General features: G+C 46.1%; 1 protein-coding gene across 1 annotated transcript; it reads left to right on the forward strand.

Moving 5' to 3' along the window:
- The first annotated feature begins 397 nt into the window (after positions 1-397).
- Positions 398-25,851, forward strand: LOC138789488 (transmembrane protein 272-like). Its single transcript, XM_069968152.1, has 6 exons — positions 398-450; positions 8,319-8,373; positions 9,349-9,408; positions 13,641-13,811; positions 16,517-16,706; positions 22,723-25,851. The coding sequence occupies exons 2-6, from the start codon at positions 8,352-8,354 to the stop codon at positions 22,730-22,732; spliced, it is 453 nt and encodes a 150-aa protein (XP_069824253.1). The 5' UTR covers positions 398-450; positions 8,319-8,351; the 3' UTR covers positions 22,733-25,851.
- The last annotated feature ends 1,084 nt before the right edge of the window (positions 25,852-26,935 follow it).

The raw sequence follows: 26,935 nt of genomic DNA on the forward strand, positions 1-26,935 counted from the left end.
TCTCCGCTCAAAGAATTGACTAGTCAATTCTTTGAGCAGAGAGCGGCGGCAGCGGAGGCGTGCGAGCCATCCCATAGACAAACTGAGGCAGGCGGAATTCTGCCTGTTTTGAAAAAATATAAAATTAGTAAAAAAATAAAAATGAAACCAAATTAGAAAAAAACCAAGATGTGGCTCTAATGAGTAAAAAAATTTTTTTAGGTGGGACATTCCCTTTAAGCTGGCTATATACATTAGATAAAGGTTCCTACCATAGAGCCAGAATGTCCTATAGCAGACGTTCAATATGTTGGTAGCTTATGTTTCGTAGTAGAAGAGGAAGTAAAAATTCATACTCAGGAAGGTTGAAAGGTTACTGGGGCAAGCTCAGACTCTGTTGTAACAATGAAATCTCCACTCCCAGCATGACATAAAGCAGAGGCTTGGACAGGGATAGCAGCAGAGGAGAAGGTAAGTGGTAACTTTGCTGTTCTCCCCTTTATATTTGTTTCTATCCTAATGGATGTGCCCCTCATTGTGTACAGCGGCCAATTAACTGGTGGGCCGCTGTACTGGTGGGCCACTGTCACCATAAAAACATGGGGGGGGGTTCTAGTAGTCTTACAGTAAGAATGTTCTTTGTTGCCCAACGCAACCAATCACAGCTCAGCTTTGAATTACTCATGAGCCCTGGTAAACTGAAAGCTGAGCTGTGATTGGCAACAAGGGACGTTCTTACTGATAAATCGCCAGCATGGGTTTCCTGGCTGCAATCTTGCACGGGCCTACAGCTTGCTATCGACAAAGGAGGTGATGTGTTGTTTTTCACAATGCGTTCCGTAGAAACAAGCATTTGGGCTGTAAAAAAAACTGAAAAAAACAGTGTGTGAGCATTGCTTTAGGCCTTATTCACAAGTCCCGCAAAGTTGTTCGTGATTGTGGTTGCGCAATCACGGATCAACTTATTGCCCATTGATTTCTATTGGGCTATTGCAGATCCCCAATCCGTACCCCCAAAAATAGGATTGTGATTGCGGTATGGATTACCAATAGAAGTCTATGGGATCTGTGCATTTTTGCGGACGTCAAAGATGTCACACTCATGACGTCCGTGAAAAACGAGGATGAACAGTTCAAAATTTTTGCGGTTGCGGGTGCACTACGGACTATATTTCACGAATCAAGGAGTAAAAATAGTGGACCTTTATGCAGGCCTGAAATATCACTGAATGTGTGAATGAGGCCTTGGGCTCAGATTTAAAGGGGTATTCAGGCTTAGAAAAAACATGGCTCTTCTATTCCAGAAAGATCACCAATCTTTTCAGGGCCGGAGTGGGACTGAAAATCAGCCCTGGCATTTCAGAGCACACAGGCCCACTCGCCTGTGAGTTATGTTGTGAGTTACAATGTTGTGAGTGCAGCACGGCTACATGTTGTATTATCACGGCCATGACTGGAATTACAGATAATAACACAGTATATGGGGTCAGAAGCTTCTGTCTCTGTACTGTGTTGCTAAGCTGCAGTTACAGGTCGTGACCACTACACAGTGTACAGAGACAGACTGTTTCCAGCCATAGTCACCGTGCTTAACACCGAGTTTAACACCACCAACGCATACTGACTAATACCACCACATACTGACTAATGTCACCGCATACTGACTAATACCAGCACATACTGACTAATGTCACCACATACTGACTAATACCACCGCATAGTGACTAATACCACCACATAATGACTAATGTCACGCATACTGACTAACACCACCACATACTGACTAATGTCACCACATACTAATACCACCACATACTGACTAATACCCCCACATACTGACTAATACCCCCGCATACTGACTAATACCACCGCATACTGACTAATACCACCACATACTAATACCACCACATACTGACTAATGAGTATGTGGTGGTATTAGTCAGTATGTGGTGACATTAGTCAGTATGCAGTGATATTAGTCAGTATGTGGTGACATTAGTCAGTATGCAGTGGTATTAGTCAGTATGTGGTGACATTAGTCTGTATGTGGTGGCATTAATGTCACCACATACTGACTAATACCACAGCTGCTACTAAATAACATCCACTACAAAGATCACTATCACCTCATACAGTCATATAGAAGTGGACACAGCTCCACACAGGTTCTGTACACCATATACATTACATGGCAGTTACATCAGGTGACTCACAGGGGCATCTTCTCTGATCAGAGTTCTTCCCTTTTCATCTTCTTCTTCTTCATCTGCCCTTGGCCATTAGAACTTCTCCGAGCCACGAATCCACAGAATCTGCCAGAGAAACATATTAGGCTTTCAACTCTGGCACCATCCTCATCTCTATACTAACTGCACATCTGTACTGGTCCCTTTACACCCTCGTTTAGTAGGTAGGCTGACTCTATGTGACCCCCTTATAGTATATGCATCCCTCTATGTAGCCCCCTTATAGATGGCCCCCTCTCCCCTATATTGTCCCCCCACTTATAGATGGCCCCTTCTCTCCCCCCTCTCCCTTATAGATGGCACCCTCTCTCTCCCCCTCCCTTATAGATGGCCCCTTTTCTCCCCCCTCCCTTAAAGATGGCCCCCTCTCCCCCCCCTCCCTTATAGATGGCCCCCTCTCTCTTCTCCCCCCTCCCTTATAGATGGCCCCCTCTCTCTTCTCCCCCCTCCCTTATAGATGGCCCCCTCTCTCTTCTCCCCCCTCCCTTATAGATGCCCCCCTCTCTCTCCCTCCCTTATAGATGGCCCCCTCTCTCTTCCCCCCCCTCCCTTACAGATGGCTTCCTCTCTTTTCCCCCCTCCCTTATAGATAGCCCCCTCTCTCTTCTCCCCCCTCCCTTATAGATGGCCTCCTCTCTCTTCTCCCCCCCCCCCTTCCTTATAGATGGCCCCCTCTTTCTTCCCCCCCCTCCCTTATACATGGCCCCCTCTCTCCACATCCTCCCCCCCTCCCCCCCCCCCCCCCCGTGCAAAGCAGATGAAAAAAAAAAAAAAAAAAAAAACTCACCTAACAACCCGCTCCCCCACCGATCCTCTCTTCTTCTGCAGCCTCCGCCTGTCCCCGGCTGATGCGCTGCTGTTGGGGGTGTCCCGTCCTATCCCCGGCAGCGCGCGGGGATCATAGAGTTCCCTGTGCGCCGGAGCTGGAACTTCCAGTACAGAGAGACGCTCTCTGTACCGGAAGTCACAGCCACAAGGAGCTCTATGATGCACGCGGTGCCGGGATAGGAGGGGACACCCCTGGCAGCCACGCATCAGCAGGGGGTGACAGGAGCATTGTGGGCCGGCCGATCCCGCCTTCCTCCTGGCTCAGTGACTCCTTTTCCCTACGGTTGGGGAAAGGAGTCGCCGGGTCAGGAGGAGCACGAGACCGGCTCTTCTGGCATTTGCTAGAATATGGCCCTGACTCTTGTCGTCTGGGTGTGGGTTTTGAAGCTCAGCTTCAGTGATTTGAGCAGAGCTGGATTGTAATACTACACACAACCTGAGGACAGGGGTGACGCTGTTTTGCAAGAAAGTAGCTGTGATTTTTTTCTAATCCTGGATAACTCCTTTAATTTTGAAATGTAAAATGTGTATCTTGGAAAAGTCATGAGATTCATTATCATGTGATTTCCATTGAAGAATTGTGGAAAAAATGGCCAAAAAAATCACCAATAGACATGATGTGGGATGTTCATCAAACTGGAGTAAAGTAGAATATAATAAAGTAGAATATAATATTCTATAGTAGAATAGAATAAAAATCATCCACCAGACGATTATCGTTCGCATAATCGTTAACAATTAACAATCTCAAACGACCGCTATTGCGAAAGACCTGGAAATGTTCACTCATTTCCATGGAACGATAATCGTTCTTATGATCGTATTTGCGATCGTTTTTTCTTCGCTATTTCTTCGCGATTGCGTTCGTATCTACTGCGAACGACCGAACGACATCTTATTCAATGCAAACGATTTGCGAACGAGCAACAATAAAAATAGGTCCAGGTCTTATAAAGCGATCAACGATTTCTCGTTCGGTCGTTAATTGTTAACTGCATTTCAACCGAACAATTATCGTTTAGATTCGAACGATTTAACGATAATCTGAACGATAATTGTCCGGTGGAATAGGGCCCTTAGACTATGTTCCTTCTATGGAAAAATGAAGTCTGTCTTTCTGGCCGTAATTTCAGCTCCAAAAGACCAATCAAGAGTGCGCCAATGTAGTAGGCTGAGGCTGCCAAGAAGAGCTGTCCCAATAAAAGCAAATAAGTATTATGTCTTTTGTGCCTCCTGGGGTGAAGAACTACAAGTCCCAGCATGCCCTGAAAGCCACAGACCTTCAAAACCTTCTGGGAGTCGTATTTTTCTGGGAAGCAATCCTTTTCAGAGCCTCTTTTAGGGTATGTGCACACTACAGAAATCACACGGATAACTCGCAATCCCCCTTGACTCTCTGCCCGTTCCATAGACTCCATTCTATGCTCAGGCAGATTCCACCGTCCGTCCACAGAATTGACATGTCGAGTGGCGGAGTCCACAGCAAGTTATCCACATGGTTTCCGTAGTGTGCACATACCCTTACACAGAATGTATATGCCGAGGATTTTCCATAGTGGATTTTAAAGGAGAAGAAGTTATTTTTTTAGCAAGTGCTGGGGACTACCTCCCCCACTCCAGCGATGGTGGCCACATACCGCCGTTTCGGTCCCCAGTGCTTCCTGGTCTGAGCAGGGACCTGGGTCGTGGCGTGTGCGGTCCGCTCAGTTAGTCAGCAACTATAGTGGGGTCTATAGTGCGGCCACCAGTGCTGGAGTGGGAGAGGTAAGAACACGGTATTTCTTTTATCCTCCCCCTCCATAGCACTTGTTAAAAAAAAAAAAAAAAAAAAAAGAATCGATTTAGCCGAACTTCACCTTTAAGGGTTTGGATTCGAGGTTTTGCAAAATTTTATGTGGAAAAAAATCTGCACAGAAAGTCGCAGTAATTGACCTGCCAAGCGGATTTTAAATTATCTTGTCGCATATCACTTTCAGCTGTGGAGAGAGTTCAGATTTATTGTGGGTTTTACCCATTGATGACAATAGGAAAGCGAATATCTGCAGGACCCGTCTGCAGGAAAAACTGCGGATTTTACATCCATTGATTATTCTTACCTTATCTGTTCCTGTTGTATATTGTAGCACAGCTAGTCCTCTACGGAATTGCCTCTATCAATTTACATGTAGAAAAGGAAAATCCATATCTTACCTGTTACCTCGATCCACCACCCTATTATGTTGTAGTGATGGTGAGCTGTACCCACACCTGGTGCCAGTTGTTTTATACAATCTAGATCCCACCATCTCAAAACTTCACTGCATAGTATCACATATATACCACACATTTTTTTTAATTAAAATAATTCCCCGATATTAAAAATACAAATTTCGCCCAAAAATTACATAATTGTTATAATTTCATAATCTCCGCATGCAGAAATGGCCGATTTTTAAAGACAGGAAAAAAAAAATCACATTTAGGGTATATTCAAAAACAGCCCGTCTGTTGGCTGTCCCATTGACGCGAATACCCATAATCCCTCTACGCTATATACGTGCTGTGAATGTGTTCCCATAGTCAAGAAAAAAACTTCCTATCAGTTCTGCTGAGAAATTGTAACCTTTTCCTTAGCAGCTTTCCTTACCGGGAATTTGTGTGACTCACCTGTTACACAACCGATATGGCACCAATAGATTTACAGATTGTATTGTAACGTTTTATATTCTAGCTGTCTGGCATTTTTCTCCATAGGTTTCTCTGTAGGACTTGACAAAAAAATACATGTTCGGCCATTTTAAAATTGAAAAAAAGTAGGAAGGAGGCCAAGGATTGATAACTAGCTGATCACAGAGGATCTGACCACTGGGGCCCTCAACAATCTCGAGAACAGGGACTCTAGTTTCCCATTGGAATGGAGTACACGGCGCCCATGGAGAATTCTAATGGGAAACTAGTACAGTGTTTGATTGTTACCAGCAGTTGCATAGGGAATGATGGTGGGGGGCTCCATTATAATGGGAGTCTCACCTCAGCCATTCGGCGGTGGTAGCGTAGTCCTGCCTCGGCCACTGAATCGCTGAGCTGCCTTGAGACGTCATGTCTCAAGCCGCAGCTCAGACCAGGAAGCGGCAGCTGGACGGGAGAACGGGACAGCGGGATCCGGGACCCGGTGCTGGAACCTGGGAGGTAAGTGACCGGCAGCTTCAAAATTACCCCCTCCCTGGCCATACACTGAAAATAACCCCTCCCCAGAGTACCTCTTTAAGTGAAAGTGAAAGGACATATACCTATGTACACACTGGGTCACTGATTGACCAGGTGCGTATATATATGAGGATAGCAAGTACATATGTCATTTAATTTTATGCTTCCTAAACAACCAATAGATACAGTGTTGCAGAGATCTATTCGATTTCTAAAAGAGTTGATTTGAAAGATAAAAGATTGAAAGATTTTTGCTGGACAACCCCTTTCATAACCCGCGGGTTATTTTACTGCAGTCCCCACATTTGGTGGGATTTGTATCTGGTTGCAGATATGTATATACTCCATGCGCTACCATGGCAGTAAAATCCTAGTAGAAAACCTCTCCTGTTCCTGACATGGACAGAGGTGGCAGCGAGGAGCACCATGTCAGACTGTGCTGCCCCAGTCACTGACTGGCTGAGCGAGCAGTCCACCAACTGGCTCATAACTTTCGGGCCAAAGGAGATCCGGTGGGAGTAACGAAGCGGCAGTCCAGCCATGGGCAAGTTTATTATGTTCCCCCTGACCCTGCTGGCTGATAAACTTTAAAATTCACCGGACTTCTCTGTTAATACTTTATTATGCCACAAGCTACTACCAGGGCAGATATGGGTGGGGAGGGACAGTGCTGCCGCCAGGTGACCTATTCCAGAGAGCAAATGCAGTGTGCAGCTCATAAATTCCTGTCAGGTTCTTTGGTAGGCAGCAACCTAGCACCGGCTGCCGGAAGGATTAGCACACACCTGGACAGCTGACCCCAGCACTGGAGCCAGGGAGGTAAGTGCATGTTGTTTTGTTCACCCATCACCTTCCCTGCAGTTTTGAAAAAAAAAAAACGGTCCCTGCCCGGACATCTCCTTTAAAGACGTTCAAGCACGGACCAAGTATCCGTTAATCCGGAGCTGGGTTGTGAAGTAGCTGTCATGGAGTTAGTCCTGTGTTTCGAGACTCTTCAATGAGGCTCCACGGGCTCCTCTTTTGCATATTCATGTTTCCCAGGGGGCAATGCACCTAGGACTTCACTGCATTGAGCGCTTTCACTAGCAGCCTTTAATGACAGGTCCCCCATTAACTTTTGTTATGTATTTTAAAAAGTCCGGGAGACATTTAGTTATACAAATTGAGTGATGATTCGCTTTAAGTGTTTCACAAGGATAGAATGGCGGCGGCATGGGGAAGCCGGTCCCGCAGTGCTTTTTTTGAACCACTGCCCAGTTCCCGCATATGGCGCCGGTCTATTACCAGGCACCGGCCAGGGGTGAAGCACTGGAGGTGGGCCGGCACGAACCCCAGTGGGAGGAAACCACCGCCCCTCTATTGATCCACATGATAGAGGGGTCGCCTCTGGTTCTTCAGCCCCAGCTGGTGCCCGGGAATAGAACTGCACCGTATGCGGGAAACGGGCAGCGGTTAAAAAAAAGGACCACGGGACCGGCTTCCCTGTGCTGGCGCCATTCTATCCATGTGAAACACTCAAAGTGAATGTACTGATGGTACATTTGCTTTTAAAGTGGCACTATCAGCAGGTTATTCCCAGAGAACCTGCTGATAGTGCCGTAGTAGCTATGTATGTCAGCAATACATAGCCACTACTTTAAGCCCTGTCCTCCCTGCATTGTTTGTAAAATCACTAAATACTCTTATGCAAATTACCTGCATAAGAGCATTTAGGACGTTGCTCTGGGCCAGAGAGCAACACTGCGGCCTGCCCAGCCCGGCCCCTCCCATCCAGCCCACTATGCAAATTCATAACTGCTGATAGTGCCATAACTGGGAAGAACCTGCTGATAGTGCCGCTTTAAGACCACAACCACAATTCACTGCGACAAGTACCTGGTAATGGAAAGGACTTTTGTACTTTTTTGCAGAACTTTACATGTTTTAGTGCTACGTGTGCTTGGTGCGGTTACTCTAGTTTTGTTTCCCTATTCACAAATCTTCTGAATTGAAACTAAAAACATATAAATGACATCTTAGTCTGCCGCCCTTCAGAGGTGACTGACCTATCTATCTTCTATCTGTCTATCTTCTATATAGGTCCTGCAGTTCGGCAGCTGTCAGACGGACAATATGGCGTCATCCTGTGAGACATGTAAGTGTGTCCAATCTAAGTTTACTAAGTATTGTATTGTTTGTTGTTTGTATGTACTATAATAATAATAATACATGTATGGAGTAATGATGAGAGGGCTACACTAGTAATAGACGGTTACACGCCTATATTTCTTTATAAGATATTTGGCACAATTTAAAGGGACAGAGCTGGGGGGAATGGCGTCATCTGGCATTCAAGCTTTCTGATGTGTATTCAACAGCTGAATAGGTGTCATATTATCATCACCAATATGCCATCTGCATGGGTCCTAATGCCATTACTATAATAAACAGACTATGTGGCCCCCAAGCTAACAGGAGATGAATGGCATGGGATGGTGTTCCCTCTGTACCATGTAGTGGGGAGTAGTGGAGAATGCTACCAACTCCTTTCTGAGACAGCTGCAGTCCCTGTCTGCAACTTTGTAGTCACTCTGTAATGCCGGAAGGATTAATCACAGTGAGATTATCAGCAGCGTGACCTTAGATTAAACCTCCCAGCATTACAAAGAAGCTACAATGTTGCAGATACAGCCAGCCAGGGACTTGTTTACATCAACCATCTCAGAAGGGAGGGGGGGAAGATGGGGAGTTGGAGAGAACATCTCACACACAGATTTTTGTGTCTTCAGCAGAAAGCAGCAGCTCCGAACTGGGGGAAGGAAACTGAATAGATAATGGAAGTATGGAAGGAATTGTTAGTCATACCATATCCAAAGTTATGTTTGAGCAGAATACCCCTTTAAGTTTTTTTTTAAATAGAAGTAAAGTACAACTATGTATACCTTCCTTCCAGGGGCACCTGTTAAATTTAATCGAATTTGAATCTGTCTGTACCTTCTTATGCTATACTGTACCTGCTGGAATAAACACACTGTAAATGGGTGAAAAGTGAAGGGAAAAAAGGTTGTAATAATTTTGCAGTAAGTACGTATTATAGCCAAAATAATCTATTTATAACTTTAAATTTCAGATTTCAAAATACAGTTTTTAATTGTCTGGATTGCACTGGGCATAGGTATGATTGTAGTAGGTAAGTGATCATTTTGCTGATTTTTTTGTTACTCAATATGAATAACAATCACTGGCTGCTAGTGAATGATAGGCTATATTAACACAATGTTTTTTTTTCAGTAAAAAACGGGCGCTGATTGCAATGGAGTCAGCGTCCGTTCTTTACTGCAGGGACGACACTGCATTGAAGTCAATGCAATAGCGCCCGCTGTGTTCACATATTGTTATGTTAACCTAACATATCGGCGCTATAATAATGTCCGGATATAATAGCTGTTTACACAATGTAATGTGCGGCGCCGGCCGCTAGAGATGAGCGAACCGGTTCGGCCGGTATGGGATCCGGTCCGGTTTTTATTTTTTTTCTTGCTTTCTAAAATAGCAGCCGCCATTCTAGAAAGCAGGAAGTGTTCCGGGCGGGAAAAGCGCTTTCCCATGATGCCCGGAACACATCCAATCAGCAGGGATCTTGCACTAGCCCACCCCCTGGGTGACGTCGGTATTGCTTTAAGAGGAGCGGTCACATGACCGCACCACGCAGTCTGCACAGAGAGTGGAAGGAGGTTGTTACTGGCTGCAGTGCACACAGCTCGTGATTATCAAAACGCTGCTGGTGCTGCTGCTGCTGCTGCTGTTGTGTACTACAGACTACTGAGAAGATATTGTAGGAACGGAAAGGAAAGATTAGGAAAGCGGAGAGGAGAAACATCTAGTGATTGAGAGAGAAATATAGAGAGGGCGAAAGATAGATAGATTAGGCATAGGACAGCAAAGGGTGCACGGAACAAAAACGTGCTCTACAGATATACAAGTCCTAAACTTCTGATAGTGTGTATATCACATCCGTCTTATCTAGAGATGAGCGAACCTGGAGCATGCTCGAGTCGATCCAAACCTGAACTTTCAGCATTTGATTAGCGGTGGCTGCTGAAGTTGGATAAAGCCCTAAGGCTATGTGGAAATCATGGATATAGTCATTGGCTGTATCCATGTTTTCCAGACAACCTTAGAGCTTTATCCAAGTTCAGCAGCCACTGCTAATCAAATGCTGAACGTTCGGGTTTGGATCAACTCGAACCCGAACCCGGTTCGCTCATCTCTAGCCTTATTCTGAGAGACAAAAATACCTGGTGCAGTTGTATAGCATAAAAGTCTAACTGGCATCCAGGTTGACTACTGGTGTGCCTGCCCTTGGCTCCATGTTGGCTACTGCTGGGCCTTAACTGGCATCCATGTTGACTACTGCTGTGCTTGCCCTTGCCTCCTTGTTGGCTACTGCTGGGCCTTAACTGGCATCCAGGTTGATTACTGGTGTGACTGCCCTTGTCTGCGTGTTGGCTACTGCTGCTCCTGCCTGGCCTCCATGTTGACTATTGCTGCTCCTGCCTGGCCTCCATGTTGGCTACTGCGGCTCCTGCCTGAACTCCATGTTGACTACTGTTGCTCCTGCCTGTCCTCCATGTTGGCTACTGCTGCTCCTGCCTGGCCTCCATGTTGGCTCCTGCTGCTCCTGCCTGGCCTTTATGTTGGCTACGGCCTCCATGTTGACTTCTGTTGCTGATGCCTGTCCTCTATCTTGGCTACTGCTGCTCCTGCCTGGCCTCCATGTTGACTACTGTTGCTGATGCCTGTCCTCCATGTTGACTACTGCTGCTCCGGTACTGGCCTAAAATGACTATTGCTGGACCTCCACTGGCCTCCAATGACTACTGCTGCTCCTTCACTGCATTTGTGACCTTTTTCCTGCATAGACCCTGTAATGGTGGATTTCCTGCATAGACCCTGTAATGGTGGATTTCCTGCATAGACCCTGTAATGGTGAATATTGAAGTCTAAAAAAAAAAAAATTGACTTTGAGATATCGAAAAGATAATGATGTTACTGACATGTAGAGCCCTAAACTCAACCAAATACACTACCCCCGTATCATATAGATGCTTTAAACTATGAAATCTGAAGAAATCCGAAATTCGCTCATCTCTACCGGCCGCACATTACATTGAAGTAAATGGATAATTAATTTGCGGGCACAGCCAAGTCAATTGTAAAGAAAGAACGTTCCTGCAGCTGATACAGAGGTATCGGCTGCAGGAACGTCCTAAGTGCTATGCAACGGATGCAGTTAAACCATGTGAACATAGCGTAAGAGTGAATATTTGCCAGCTGATATTCTAGCTAAAATGCATTCAGTATCGCAAATCTATATCCGGACATAAGGAGAGTGACTTTTTGCTTGAATCCAGTAACATACTTACCTGGGCATGCTTTAGCAGTGGTCACTTCCTCTTCTCTCGACACCGCTGGCGGCATTGCTCAGAGACCATGGCGATCAGTCCCACTGACATGGACTGGTTATCCTATCAGGAAGCTGAAACGCCGTCCAATCACATTCTGCTTCACCACCCCATGCTTCCAGATTTAAACAGGCATCTGCTGGCCACAGATGCCTGTGATTGTAACTTCTTCATACACATTGTGCTTATAATATCTTCAGTGTTCCAGCACCTTTGGCGCACCTATAGAAACTTCTCATCCATAGTGCTACAAATCATAATTATGCCCCCCTTGCCCCCATGATGCCCTGCACAGTAAGCATCCTATTACATGGGCCAATAAAGGCTAGATCGGCGCTCGTTTACTGGGCCTATTACATGGCCCGATAATCGTTAAGTAAGGGCTGCAAGGACATTGTTAGCGATGTCCATGCAGCCCTTCCACATTCCTGGTCTTCTCCTGAGCACTGTATGTTTTCCAGCACTGCATAGGTTCCTTTAGTAGGCTGGAAGTAGTGAGTAGGTAGCTCCACTTTCCCCTGAATAAGTAGGTAAGTCCATAGTAGGTAGGTCCCCCTAGGAGATAGATCGCCAAACTAGGTAGGTAGATACATAATAGGTAGGTTCACAAGTAGGTAGGTAGGCTCCCCAGCAGTTAGAAAGGTAGTTTACCCTAGCAGGCAGGGAAGTCCGCCTAATATGTAGGTTGCCCCAATAGGTAGCACCACCCAGTAGATAGGTAAGTACCCCCACTAGGTAGACAGGAGCCCAAGCAGATAGTTAGGTTGGTACCCCCAGTAAGTAGGGATCCACCTAGTAGGTAGGTCTCCCTCCCCTTTAATAATGACTCCATTAAACCAATATAAATCTTCGTCTGGATCATGGATGCTACAGAGCGTGAAGCTGAACTCCCGGGCATCCTGTATCATTATAATGCCGGAGCGTGTGAATGCCCCCTTAAAGGACAACTCCGGCCCAAACTATTTTTTAATATGTTATTACTTATGGAAAGTTAGACAAATTTGTATTGTACATTAATTATGGGAAATGCACATATAGGACTATTTCCCTTAATTTATTAGATCATCGAATTTTCAATTCACACCTCTGCCCAGGGGCCCATAATGCTGTTAAGACGGCCCTGGGCGCACTATATATAGAAGTCAATGAGTACCATTGACTTCTATATATAGTGCGCCCCTGCTGGACACTCTATGGAATCAATTGTTGTGTATGTAAATGTAATATACAGTATGTTTTTGATTGAATACATTTGGGAGCAAGTATGCTTGCTCCCCAAAGTATTCCATAAATGTATTCAATCAGTACATTTGGAGGGCACCGAGCAGGGAGGGAGAGAGGTGCCTATACATCTACCTCCCCCCTCCCTCCCTGTTCGGCGCTCCCAGTGCTTCCTGTCCCCAGCCAGCATGCAGTGCGGACCGGGAGGCGGTATGTGGGAGCAGAGAGCAGCGAGCGGCGGGATAGTTAGAAATTGGAAGTTGGAAGGAGGGGGAGCGGAGGGGCATGATAAAGCCCTTGAGATGAGCAGCTGTGCGGGGGCGGTGGCGTAATGGAGATAGCACAGGTACTTGCTCCCCAAAGTATTCCATAAATGTATTCAATCAACAATAACATTTACATACACATCAATTGATTCCATAGAGTGTCCAGCAGGGGCGCACTATATGGTACTCATTGACTTCTATATATAGTGCGCCCCCTGCTGGACACTCCATTGGAATTACACCCTGATTTGTGACGTCACGGTATTTCAGAGAATTTGAAGATTCGATGATCTAATAAATTAAGGGAAATAGCCCTATATGTGCATTTCCCATAATTAATGTACATTACAAATTTGTCTAACTTTCCATAAGTAATAACATATTAAAAAAATAGTTTTGACCGAACTTTTCCTTTAAAGTATCTTGATCTATTTTCTTATCGGGTAATCTGAATTCCTATTTATTTACAGGGTCCATGTTTATTAACGAGTGTACAAGCAAGCCGTTCATGCCGGTCTATGTCCTGATTAATGGAATCATGCATTTGATGCCTTTTCTAGTGTTACTTGTACTACATTGGCTTTGGAGAGACTTTTCAGATGTTTGGGCATTAACCTTAAACATTCCCTGGTTTCTTGTAGGTAAGTGATTAAAATCTATATTTACCGTATTTTCCGGCATATAAGACGACTTTTTAACCACGAAAAATCTTGTCAGAAGTCGGAGGTCGTCTTATACGCCGGGTATGGTCGCCATACAGTGGGGGAGCTCAAAAATGGCCTGAATCCCCACCATATGGGGCAACCATTTAAAGAAAAAAAAACAGTTAACTCACCTGGGCCCATTCCCGGCCTCCGCGAGTCTTTTTCTTTGCTCCCGTTCACGATGTAGCCAGTGCGAACCCCTGACAACCTCTTTAAAAGTCAGGGGTCGTCTTATACGCCCAGTCGCCTTATACGCCGGAAAATACGGTATATAAATAATTTATGATAATTGAGAAAAAAATTTTTGGGGGGTAAATACAGTAAAATATATTTTTGGAAATAATTTTTTTTGTATATCATTTTTTTTTTAATTTTCAATTTTTAATATCTATATTATAAAATAAAGATAAGCGAGTACTAAAATGTTTGAATCCTTGTTATTCGAATTGAGTATTTTCCAGTGCTCGATTCAAGTAATGACCCTCATTAAAGTCAATGGGAGAGTCACATATTTTTTCAGGGGCCTCCTATTCGGCAGAGGGGAGGGTGTCTGGTGCACCTGAAAACCTCAGAAAGAGATGGAAACACCACGGAAATTGAACTGTGACAGCAGGGGGAGCATGAATGGATGCATTAAAGCTCCCTGAATTTCACCACTTTTACAGACTGATAATATTGCACACTCACTCCAAAATAAAGTCAAATTTAAAGTGATGCATTTACTTGTATAGAAACCAAAAAGTAAAATAAAAAAATCCTCCTACATCCGATAAAAGCTGGCCTATCTCTCACCATAGTTCCCGTCATCTCTGATAACCATATATGCCATAGACCCAACTTAAAGGGAATCTTTCACTAGGTTCTGAATGTACCTGTGCTGTGCTTCGTGTGGTACTTGGCTAGTGATGTTAGTTGTCGCGACGCTAGTGCTAGTCCAGCACACAGGTGGGATGTTGGTAACTGTTTTATAGATGGCCGTGCGTTTGATACAAAAATAGAACAACTTTAATGTAGAGCTTTTGCAGGTTATTAGTACATATTTTACAGACCGTAATAATCTCGATACATGCTTAGGTGCTTAACTTGGTAGGTGCTTGAGAAGAGCAGAAGTAGTAGTAGTGCTTTGTAGAAGAGAAGAGGAGTTTGCAAAAGGAGCCCAAAGGCCAGTGTAGCCTTGTACTCTGCCGAAACCTTGGTAGATATGTTTAGTAGTGAAGAGATACTCGTACTCACATTTAGACTATGTCTGTACGCCTTCTGCCCCCTAGTGTCATATAACCCATCCTAGGTGGGTAGCACGAGCCCCAGCTGTAGTTATCTGGGTGTAGCTAGAAGTCCGAGGTGTCCCAGTTAGCGGCACTGCGCAGTAGGATACACAGACCTACTTTACAGTAGCTTTGCCCTACTGGGATCAGCTCCTATTGCTTCAGGAGTCTATCCTGTATTTGTAGACTTGTTCCTGGCATAGGCTAGGGTGTTCCTTGGTGGCTACTCTCCCTTACTAGTGCATAGCACTGCATTGTGTAAGTGGTAGTTGCTTTTACAAAATTCTTGGTCTCTATCTGCATCTGTTCACACTGAGTATCTGGTCTGAACTGACTTTAGTGTCCCTGACAGGAGTCCTGGCATAAGCTAGGCCTTGGCTTAGCTTCTGCAGGAACTGTTTTGTTTGCGTCCTCTCTTTCTGAGAATCGGTTTGTACTGTGCAGCCAAGATGGCGCTGATATTCAGTGTTTTTGTATGTCTCCTATAGTGTGTGCCAGCCTGCCTATCTTTGCCGGTTATTGAGCTTGTCTCTGCCTGCTTTTATCTCTGCTATTCTCTGTGTTCATTCTAACTCTTTTGCCTGTATGTCTGACTATTCATGCTTGCTGCCTGCCCCTGACATTATTGCCTGTTTTTTTACCTTGCTTATTGGATTGTGATTTGTACTGCGTTACCCGATTGTTGTGACCCGGACTGTCGACTCTTCTTTATTGTGTCTATTTGTTTTGTGTTCCATCTAGCCAGTGCAGGGGTTATCGCCCAGTTACTCGCCATCGCCTAGTACAGATTGAGGCAAGTAGGCAGAGACAGTGGGCGGGATTCAGCGTAGGGTCCACTGTCCGTCATCTTGTCTGTCTGAGCGAACAGTTTATGCTGCCTTAAACGAAGACAGCATAAACTTTTGACAGAAATGCTGAACAGATCGGTGTATTACTTACATAATTGTGTTCAGCTGTTCTCCTAATATGCAGGAGAATAGGATTCTTACCGAACCTCTCCCCCGTCCCTCCAACTGCTGATTGATAGTTGACTGCCCATACACAGCATGGAGAGATAACTGCCAATGAGCAGCTGGTGTTTACCACATGGGCTTGCCGGCAACAATGGATTTCTATGGCAGCCAGGGAACACGACATGATTTTTCGATCGTTACCTGAAATTACACAGCACGATTATAATTTAAATTGGAACGATATAACGATTTTCCGCACGATAATCATCCCGTGTAATAGGGCCCTTAGGTTGTGCTTCCACCTTCACGCTCGTAATACCTTCACGCATTGCCCCCCTGTCTTCCTAAGAGTGACTGGGAACTTGTGATTACTTCTCAGGACTGGTTGCCATCACTGACACTAATGCATTTCTTTTTATTTTAGGCAGCTATTATGCCTTTAGAAATGATGATGATGATGATGTACCCCTTTATTTTTGCAACCCAAAGCTCTACAATTTCACACTTGGAATAATGATCACAGACTGCGTGATCTATATCGCAGCCATAGTCATATGGCACTATGGCTCCAGAATAAGAGCTTGTTGTGCTGAACGCTGTGGTTGTTACGAGAGGTGAGTGCTGTATAGTCTCAGACGTAAATATTCAGACGTATTTGAGAGCGAGAATCAATCCAATGTATAATACGGACACAGGGAGAAAGGAGCTGCTGCACCTCACACCTATGGCTGACACTAATGCCACTCGGCTATATTTAAAAACCAACACCAGGATGTTGGTATATAATTTGATCAAACCATATTGCCTCATGCATGGGCGGTCTTGGCATTTTTGGGGCCCCAAGCGAAGTTATGTCTGGGGCCACCCCTCGACACGCATTCCAAAACAATAGACCGCTGTGTGTTGCCCCCAGTAGTATATACCCCTTGTGCGCTACTGCCAGTAATATATACTCCTTGTGTGCTGCCCCCAGTAGTATATACCCCTTGTTTGCTTCCCCCAGTAGTATATAGACCCCTGTGTGTTCCCCCAGTTATATATAGCCCCCCCCCGTGTGCTCCCCCAGAAGTATATAGACCTCCTGTGGGTTTCCCCCAGTTGTATATAGACCCCCTGTGTGCTGCCCCCAGTTGTATATACCCCCTGTGTGCTCCCCCACTAGTATATAGGCCCCCTGTGTGCTCCCTCAGGGGTATTTAGCCCCCCTGTGTGCTCCCCCACTTGGATATAGACCTCCTGTGTGCTCCCCCACTTGGATATAGACCCCTGTGTGCTCCTCCAGTAGTATATAAACCCCCTGTGTGGTTCCCCCAGTAGTATATAGACCCCCTGTGTGCCCCACCAGTATTATATATACCCCTTGTTTGCTTCCCCCAGTAGTATATAGACCCCTGTGTGTTCCCCCAGTTATATATAGCCCCCCGTGTGCTCCCCAGAAGAATATAGACCTCCTGTGTGCTGCTCCAGTTGTATATAGACCCCTTGTGTGCTGCCCCCAGTTGTATATACCCCCTGTGTGCTCCCCCATTAGTATATAGGCCCCCTGTGTGCTCCCTCAGGGGTATTTAGCCCCCCTGTGTGCTCCCCCACTTGGATATAGACCTCCTGTGTGCTCCCCCACTTGGATATAGACCCCTGTGTGCTCCTCCAGTAGTATATAAACCCCCTGTGTGGTTCCCCCAGTAGTATATAGACCCCCTGTGTGCCCCACCAGTATTATAGACCCCTTGTGTGCTGCCCCAGTAGTATACAGACCCCTGTGTGCTCCCCCAGTTATATATAGACCACCTGTGTGCCTCACAAGTAGTATATAGACCCCCTGTATGTTCCCCCAGTAGTATATAGACCCCTGTGTGCTCCCCCAGTAGTATATAGCCCCCCTGTGTGCTCCCCCACTTGGATATAGACCTCCTGTGTGCTCTCTAAGTTGAATATAGACCCCATTCTGCTGCCCCAAGTAGTATATAGACCCCCTGTGTGCTGCCCCCAGTAGTATACAGACCCCTCTGTGAATCCCCAGGAGTCTATAGCCCCCCTGTGTGCTCCCCCTGTTATATAGCCCCCCTGTGTGCTCCCCCCATTTATATAGACCCCCAATGTGCGCTCCCCCAGTTAAACAGACCCCTGTGTGCTCCCCCTCCCATAGAGTATATAACACAATAAAACAAACACTTATACCCACCTGGGTCGGGCGTCTCCTCTTCTCTTCACTCTTGTGGCCGCAGGAAGGGTTTTCCCTGCGATCACAAGAGGCCGCACTCCCCTTGTCCTGGCGCCGATGCTCCAGTGATGTCACTGGAGCGCCGGCACCACAAGGACAAAGCTGCCACTTGTGACAGGTAGGGGAAGGCAGGTAGGCAGGGAAAACCCTTCCTGCGGCCACAAGAGTGACTGACAGGAAGGGGGCCAATGTCTCCCGCCCTGTCAGTGCTGCTGCATGTAACTATGAGCGCTCATTACGAGTGCTCATAGTTACAGTTTAGATGGCAGCAGCGATGTCCAGCGGTCTTGAGCACAAGAGCGGGGCATGGGGGCCCCCCTGGATGTTGGGGGCCCCAAGCGATCGCTTGGGGTGCTTGGTGCCACAGACCGCCACTGGCCTCATGTACCGTGTGCAGGTCCCCTGGCTCACATGAGTCCCTAATGTCAACACTGTGTCGGTCAGCGAATGTCAACCTCGCAAAACGTGTTCAAGCAGGGAAGGGAGGCCACGGAATGGCCCTGCAACCCCAATGTCACAGGACCTAACCTTAAGGGCCCCCCCAAACCCAGCAGGCGCCGCCGGCGGAGAAAGCGTTCACCAAGCAACACAAAATGTTAACAAGGTCTTACCACTCACCACTGCTCCGGAGGTAGAATGGAAGAACTAGGAGGTACTTGCCATGTGTGCACAGGTGCTTCCTGCTAATTGGGATCACATGGGTCTTACCAGGAGGAGTGCTAACCACTCAGAAAAGGGAGAAAAGTAAAATACGACATGGAGAGCAAGGAGCTGCTGCACCTCACACCTATGGCTGACACTAATGCCTCTCGGCCAGGGGCGTAGCTAATGTCTCTTGGGCCCTGGTGCAAGAGGTCAACTTGGGCCCCTCCTTCCTCGACCAAGTGATGCTATTGGTATATCTCAAGACCGATATTACCAATAATACCAGTATATAGGAAATATTATCACCATACATGTTACCGCCATACTGTTACTAACCAAATCCTGTATACTGAGACCAATATTACCACCATATTGTTTTCCAGTATACTACATCCAATAAAACACTGTACCAGGTTACAAGTAACAAATATTACCACCACAGGGGCGTAGCTAGGATTCATGGGGCCCCATAGCAAAAAAACTGTATGGGGCCCCCCTACACACTATAATATATATACTCAGTGAGTATAAAAAAATTATCTTGTGGCCAGAGGCAGAATCCTGTGTGCAGCCACAACAGTGACTGGCAGAGCAGAAAGCCAATGTCTGCTTGTTCTGTCCATCCACTGTATTTAACTATAACAGCCTATTAGGAGCCTCATGGTTATATACATAGGTGCAGGAGCAGACTACCTTTTGCTTAACCCTTTATTTACTGCATTTACCCAGTGTTCTCTTACATGCTGCAACAAAAATAAAGGGTTAATACAGAAGACAATTTACTCTCCCCTGACCTCTGCAGGAGATCAGAGAACAGAGGTTATCAGAGTAGTGAGGCAGAGTGCTAATTGTTAACCCTTTTTTGTGTTGCAGCATGTAAGAGAACACTAGGTCACAAGCAAAAGGACACAGTAGGCTCTTATCTTCCCTGGGCCCCCTCCCTCCACAGGACCCATAGCAACCGCCTTCCCTGCCTCTATGGTAGCTACGCCACTGTACCACCACATACTGACTAATACCACCACATACTGCCTAACCCCACCACATACTGACTAACCCAACCACATACTGACTAACACCACCGCTGCTACTAAATATTCCACTGTACACAGATTACTATCACCTCATCCAGTCATATAGACGTAGCCCCAGCTCTACACAGGCTCTCTACACTATATAAATTACAGTGCAGTTATATCCAGTGACTCACAGGGGACGTCTTCTCTAATCAGAGTTCTTCCCTTTCCATCTTCTTCTTCTGTCCTGGGCCGTTATGAGAACTTTTCGGAGCCACGAATCCACAGAATCTGCCAGACAAACACATTAGGCTCCTCACTCTGTTACCATTTTCATCTCTCTATAAACTGCACATCTGTATTGGCCCCTTTACACCCTCATTTAGTGGGTAGCCCTGACACTATGTGATCCCACTATAATATACTATAAATGCATTCCTCTGTGCATGCCCTATTGTATAAACCCCCACTCTGCATAGTCCCCCTTATAAATGGCCCCCAATGTTTCCCCCTTATAGATGTCCTCGTTTGGTCCCCCTTATAGATGCCCCCCTTGTGTTGTCCCCCTTATAGATGGCCCCCTTGTGTTGTCCCCCTTATAGATGGCCCCCTTGTGTTGTCCCCCTTATAGATGGCCCCCTTGTGTTGTCCCCCCTATAGTTGACCCCCCTGTGTTGTCCCCCTTATAGATGCCCCCCTGTTATCCCCCTTATAGATGCCCCAATGTTAGCCCCCTTATGTTGCCCCCTATGTTAGCCCCCTTATGTTGCCCCCTCATGTTATCCCCCCAAGTTATCACCCTTATGTTGCTCCCCCATGTTACCCCCCTTATGTTGTCCCCCATGTTAGCCCCCTTATGTTGTCCCCCATGTTAGCCCCATTTTGCTGCCCTCATGTTAGCCCCCTTTTGCTGCGCCCCCATGTTAACCCCCTTTTGTTGTCCCCCATGTTAACCCCCTTTTGTTGTCCCCCATGTTAGCCCCCTTATGTTGCAAAGCAGATAAGAAAAAAAAAAAACAGCACACAACTCACCTGACAACTCGCTCCCCCGCCGTGGATCTTCTCTTCTGCAGTCCGGTCCCCGGCTGACGTGCGGCTCCCCAGCTCTGTCCTGTCCCTGGGGGCACAGGGGGCGCTTGTTATAGATGCTCTATGTGCTGGAATTGCCATTGGGACAGGGACAGAGCCGGGAAGACGCACGTCAGCCAGGGGCCAACCTCTTGTGACCGCAAGCAAAACACTGCTGGCGGTCACAAGAGGGAGTCGTAGGCGGGCAGTGCGGTGGTAAGGGGGGTCCCCCCCTCGGTAGCGGCCCAGTCGTGGTGGCGACCACTGCGACCGTGGTCGCTACGCCACTGCTCTCGGCTACATTTAAAAACCAACCCCAGGATGTTGGTATATAATTTGATCAAACCATAGGTCATAGTGTCAGCCATAGGTGTGAGGTGCAGCAGCTCCTTTCTCTTCATGTCTGTCAATCCAATGTACAGTATACTTAGGCTATGTTCACACACAGTAAGAGACCGGCCGTTCTCTGAAAAGATCATCCTGGCCGGTACTGCAGTACCGGCCGGATGATCTTTCGGGCCACAGATTTCTGATGCGGGTGCAGCCATCCGAACTCCCCACAGCGGACTCATATCTTCATATATTCATTATCTTTTTCTGTTAAAGTTATGCCAAAAACCTACTCCAGTCCTCAGTCCGCAGAAAACGCCGGACTTAATAAATGTCCCCCTTTGTCAAGCTGGAGAGTATACAACACTTCCGGTACAACATACAGCAGCTGATAAGTACTGGAAGACTGAAGATTTTTAAATAGAATTAATTTACAAATTTATATAACTTTTTGAAACCAGTTGATTTAAAAGAAAAAGATTTTCGCCAAAGAGTTTATCCAGAATTTTAAAAACATGGCCGCTTTCTTCCGGAAACAGCACTCTCTCATCTCCAGTTAAGATGAAACTGAGTTGAAAATCTTCACCCAAACTTGAGATAACAGTTTTGCTGTTTCTGGAAGAAAGCGGCCATGTTTTTCTAATCCCGGACAACCCCTTTAATTATCTTTCTTGTGGATAGGCTATCAATCATGTTTTCCTTAAAAATCTCTTAAAAGGATACCTCTCACTTTGTGACTGCATCCTCTCCTGACACAAGTTGTGGTATGGAATTCTGGGACATGCCATGGACTGCATCGTAATAAACCTACAATCCAGTCTATGGCGCTTTCCAGGAATTCCGTACCACAACTTGTGTCAGAAGAGGACTACCAGCAGAATTTTTTTTTGTAATCACTTCTATTTAAAACTCTCTAGTCTTCCCGTACTTATCAGCTGCTGTATGTCCTGCAGGAAGGGGTGTATTCTGTCCAGTCTGACAGTACTCTTTGCTGCCACCTATGTCCATGTCAGGAACTGTCCAGAGCAGGAAAGGTTTTCTATGGAGATTTGTTGCTGCTCTGGACAGTTCCTGACATGGACAGAGGTGGCAGCAGAGAGCACTGTGCAAGACTGGAGAGAATACACCACTTCCTACAGGACATACAGCAGCTGATAAGTACTGGAAGACTTCAGATTTTTAAACAGAAGTAATTTACAAATCTATATAACTTTCTGACACCAGTATTTAGAAAAAAAATTTACTGCCGGAGTAACGCTATAAAGTTCTACTTTTAAATTCCATTTTATAACTTTTATATTTACTAAACTTGTCATAAATTATAGTAATTTTTCTCTTATTTGGTTTCAGGCTTGAGTGACAGAAAGAAAAAAAAACAACAACTGAACAATAGCCTAAAGTGACTACCATGCTTCATACGTAAACTTTTTAATACCTCCCTGATTTATACTAGAACAACCTCCAAGTGAATTTTTCTTATTACTTGTTTCTTGCTGTGCAGTATTAGGCTATGTTCACACTGCGTACGATTCCGGCCGCATTTCGTACGCCGCCGTACATGTGCGGCTGAAACTACGGGCATGGGAAAAATCGACATGCGGCCGGATGTGTACGAACCGCGAACATACGCCCGTTACAGTTATGCTTCCCTAGCTTGTTTCGAAGCGATCTGAAACAGGTCATTTACATGGAAATCTTCGCCCAGCCCAATAAACCACACAGAACCTTTTGGATCGAAAAATCAAGTTCAATTTGGCTGAAATAAGTACTCCGTACGGGACCGCATGGAAATCCGTGAGTTGGAACATTTCCATCCTCAAACAATGGTCGTGTTCATTTTTCATGGCACCGTATACGATCCGGCCGTAAGCTCATAAGTAGTGTGCATTGTGCGGCCGTATATCGTATACTTTCAAGCGAACGCATCAACCTCAAAACTACGTGCTTATATTCGCGGTTCGCACTACGGCCGGAAAGATACGTAGTGTGAACATAGCCTTAAACAGGACACATTTAAAGGGGTAGTTTAGAAAAAAAAATTCTTTCAAATCAACTGGTGCCATAGATTTGTAATTTACTTATATTAAAAAATCTTCAGTCTTCCAGTACTTAAAGTACTTAAAGGGGTAGTGCGGCGCTAAGAAATTATTCACAAAATAACATACATTACAAAGTTATACAACTTTGTAATGTATGTTATGTATGTGAATGGCCCCCTTCCCCATATTCCCCGACACAGGGACAATTTTAATTTATTTGGGGGTATTAGGCCAATTATTGGTTTATAAGGTTGGAAATGACAGGTGTCCATCAAACTCAACCTGTGTTGATCCAGAGGAAGGAAAAACCCCTCGTGAGGCAGACGACAGTAGCCTCATCACTGGGAAAAATTCCTTCCCGACTCCATAATGGCGATCAGAATAATCCCTGGACCAACGTGACCCCTGAAATAGGAATAAGGGACAGAATTTAGATAATGTAGAACCCCAATAACGTGTGGTGCTCCTTGAAGCGATCCAGTATGCAGAGGCCGGGGGGATCAGGACAGGTGTCACACTGGAAAATGGTGTCCTTCCTGATCCCCCTGTTACACCACACTCTGCACTGGGGTCTCCCGTTCTCCAGTGTGGGGGACGTCACCTGGAAAATTTTGCCCTGGTGCAATACGGGGTCCTTCATATCCAGAAGCGCTGGGTCCGCTCCATGGCTGCTAAATATTAGGGCTTTATTACTGCCTCTGATATGTTTGGATCGTGCCGCAAGCTACAGTAGCTCGGGCAGCGAGGGACCGGAAGAGGGGGGTGCTGGTATAAAAGTTATCCCCGTATGGGTGGTAATCTTTATCCAGCAGTGGGAAGATCAGTTCCCGAAAGATCTTCCCACTAACTCCTAGGATGGGGGGGGGGGCATCTGGGGGCTGGATTCGGGTGTCCCTTCCTTCATACAATCTGAGGCTATGTTCACACTATGTATATGTCCGGCCGCATATTTTTTGCGGCCGGACATATACGTGTGAAACTCCGGCCGGGGATTTACGTAAGTTGCGGCCGGCTACGTACGGTCCGCGAACTTACGCCCGTAGTCTACTTACGCTTCCCGAGCACCGTACGGAGCGATCTGACAGCGGTCTTTTATTTGGAAATCTTCGGCTAGCCCCGGACACCCCACAGAACCTTTTGGATCGGCAAATCAAAGTGCTAAAATAAAGAAATCACCACTCCGTACGGGACCGCATGTTACGCTACGGGCGTAAGTTACAGCATTTCCGTCCTCAAACAATGGTCTGGTTCATTTTTTACGGCGCCGCGTACGATCCTGGCGTAAGTTCTTACGTAGTGTGAACTGTGCAGCTGTAGATCGTATACGTTCCATTGTACGCAAACTACGTAAATCTCCGGCCGCTTATTCACGGAACCCGCTACGGCCGGATACTTACGTAGTGTGAACATAGCCTAAGGGTACATGCACACTGTGCATTCCGCAGCTGGCACCCACCGGCGGACTGATGCAGGCGCCCGCGTCTCCACTCGTGTCACACTCCATTCTATGCACGGGCGGATTCCCCCTTCTGTCCAAAGAATGTACGTGTTCATTCTTTGGACGGACGACGGAATCCGCCCGTGCATAGAATGGAGTCTATGACACGGGCGGAGACGGGCGCGCCCGCATCAGTCCGCCGGCGTGTCTGGGGGGCAGCATACGCTACCCCCAGACATGTCACTGGATGATGATGATGAGGATGAATGGAGGAAAAAATTATCCCCTCCATTCATCCTTACTGGCTGTTTTGGTGTCGGAGGCAATAATAACGTATGCGTCCTCCACCGAAAACACCCTGGGGGCCATCTTTATATGGGGATTGGTATATGGGGTATGTAAATGTGTAGTGTAAAACTTCATTTCATGTAGTGTGGTGTAATGTTTTTTTACATTAAGAAAAAAAAAACCTACGCCGAGAAAGGAGTTGCTGATAAATGCCGCACCTTTGTGCGGTACTTGTCAGCAGACAGTGGTGGTAGGATAAAGAAAAAAAAAAAACCCTACACCAAAAAGGAGAAGTTGCTGATTAGCAGCGCACTTACGTGCAATGTTGCTCAGCACTCAGCGGCGATAGGGTACGTAAGAAAAAAAAATGGGAGAAAAAAAAACTCTCTACAACCCTATAGGTACTGATAAGTGTATTATATACACTTATCAGCCGCTAGGGGGCAGTAGGACGCAAAAGCCGGAAGAAGCCGAAGATAGACGACGGTGAGCTGAGGTGATCAGAGCAGGTATTTAACTTTTTCGGGGACATTTATCGCCGCGATCGGACATCCGGGCCCGGATGTCCGATTACGGCGATCTGGACGTGGCACCGTGGCCACCATTACTTTTAAGAGTAATGGCGGTCGGTTCCGTCTCACCAATGACCTGGAAAGCTGAAGATCGCTGTTATTGGCTGATCTGAACTGATCAGCCAATAGCAGGGATCGCCGGCACGGGGGGGGGGGGGGGGGGGGTTAACCATCAGTTTGTGTGTGGTATTGCAGCTCAGATCCATTGAAGTGAATTGAGCTGAGTTGTAATGCTGCAAACAACTTAAGGACAGGGGGGGGAGCTGTTTTTGGAAGAAATCAGCTATGTTATTCTAATCCTGGAGAACCCCTTTAAGATTAATTCATGATTTTCTTTCATTGTGTTGCGTTTTATTTAACCTTACGGCCTTAATTTTCTCACCACATTTATTTTATACAGTCCAAGGCCTCTGGATAAATAAGTGTATGGTTTTACATTTATCAGCATTAAATCTCTTTTGCTAAAATGTTTTGGATTTGTTAATTTTTTTTTGTGGTTTATTATATTACTTTTATGCTATGACATGTATATGTTTTATATTCTTGTATACGTTTTTGTTGACTGGTAATTTGGATACGGTGTGCGGGAGGTACTGTGCTTGGTGTTTTCCCACTGCCTTACATCACTCATTTGGTAAAGGGAGGAAACTGCGTAGAGCAGGGATGGGGAACCTTCGGCTCTCCAGCTGTTGTAAAACTACAATTCCCATCATGCCTGGACAGCCGCAGGCTGTCCAGGCATGATGAGAATTGTAGTTTTGCAACAGCTGGAGGGCCGAAGGTTCCCCATCCCGGGTGTAGACAAATCACTACACAGCCTCCTCCTCCAAATAACTACTACTTCGGCCACTGACCCCTATCAGAAGACAGGAGAACCGGTTGCTGAAAATATGAAAGCCACCCATGGGCAAAGTCCATGCAGACTGAGGGTAGTGAACATGGTGAGGTAAGCCAATCTAATGGTGAGGTAAGAAGGCGAGCCAGAAAGTTGTGAGGCCTGTAGTGTCTGGTGTGGGTAAGAACAGAAGCCAAGTGAAGATCAATAGAGTTAGGAGGAGTCTGAACCAGACAAAGGCAGGATAGGCCAGAAACACAAGGCAGAGGAGTCTCTAAAGGAGTCAAGTCTCACTGAAATAAAAAAAAAAACGAGGTCTAGAAGGTCTGGGGAAAAAAGTTCTGATGTTGTCACGACTCGGGGTAAATACCCTAACTGGCTGATGGATTGC

This window comes from Dendropsophus ebraccatus, chromosome 4 (assembly GCF_027789765.1).
Source record: "Dendropsophus ebraccatus isolate aDenEbr1 chromosome 4, aDenEbr1.pat, whole genome shotgun sequence".
In the NCBI taxonomy this organism is placed as follows: Eukaryota; Metazoa; Chordata; class Amphibia; order Anura; family Hylidae; genus Dendropsophus; species Dendropsophus ebraccatus.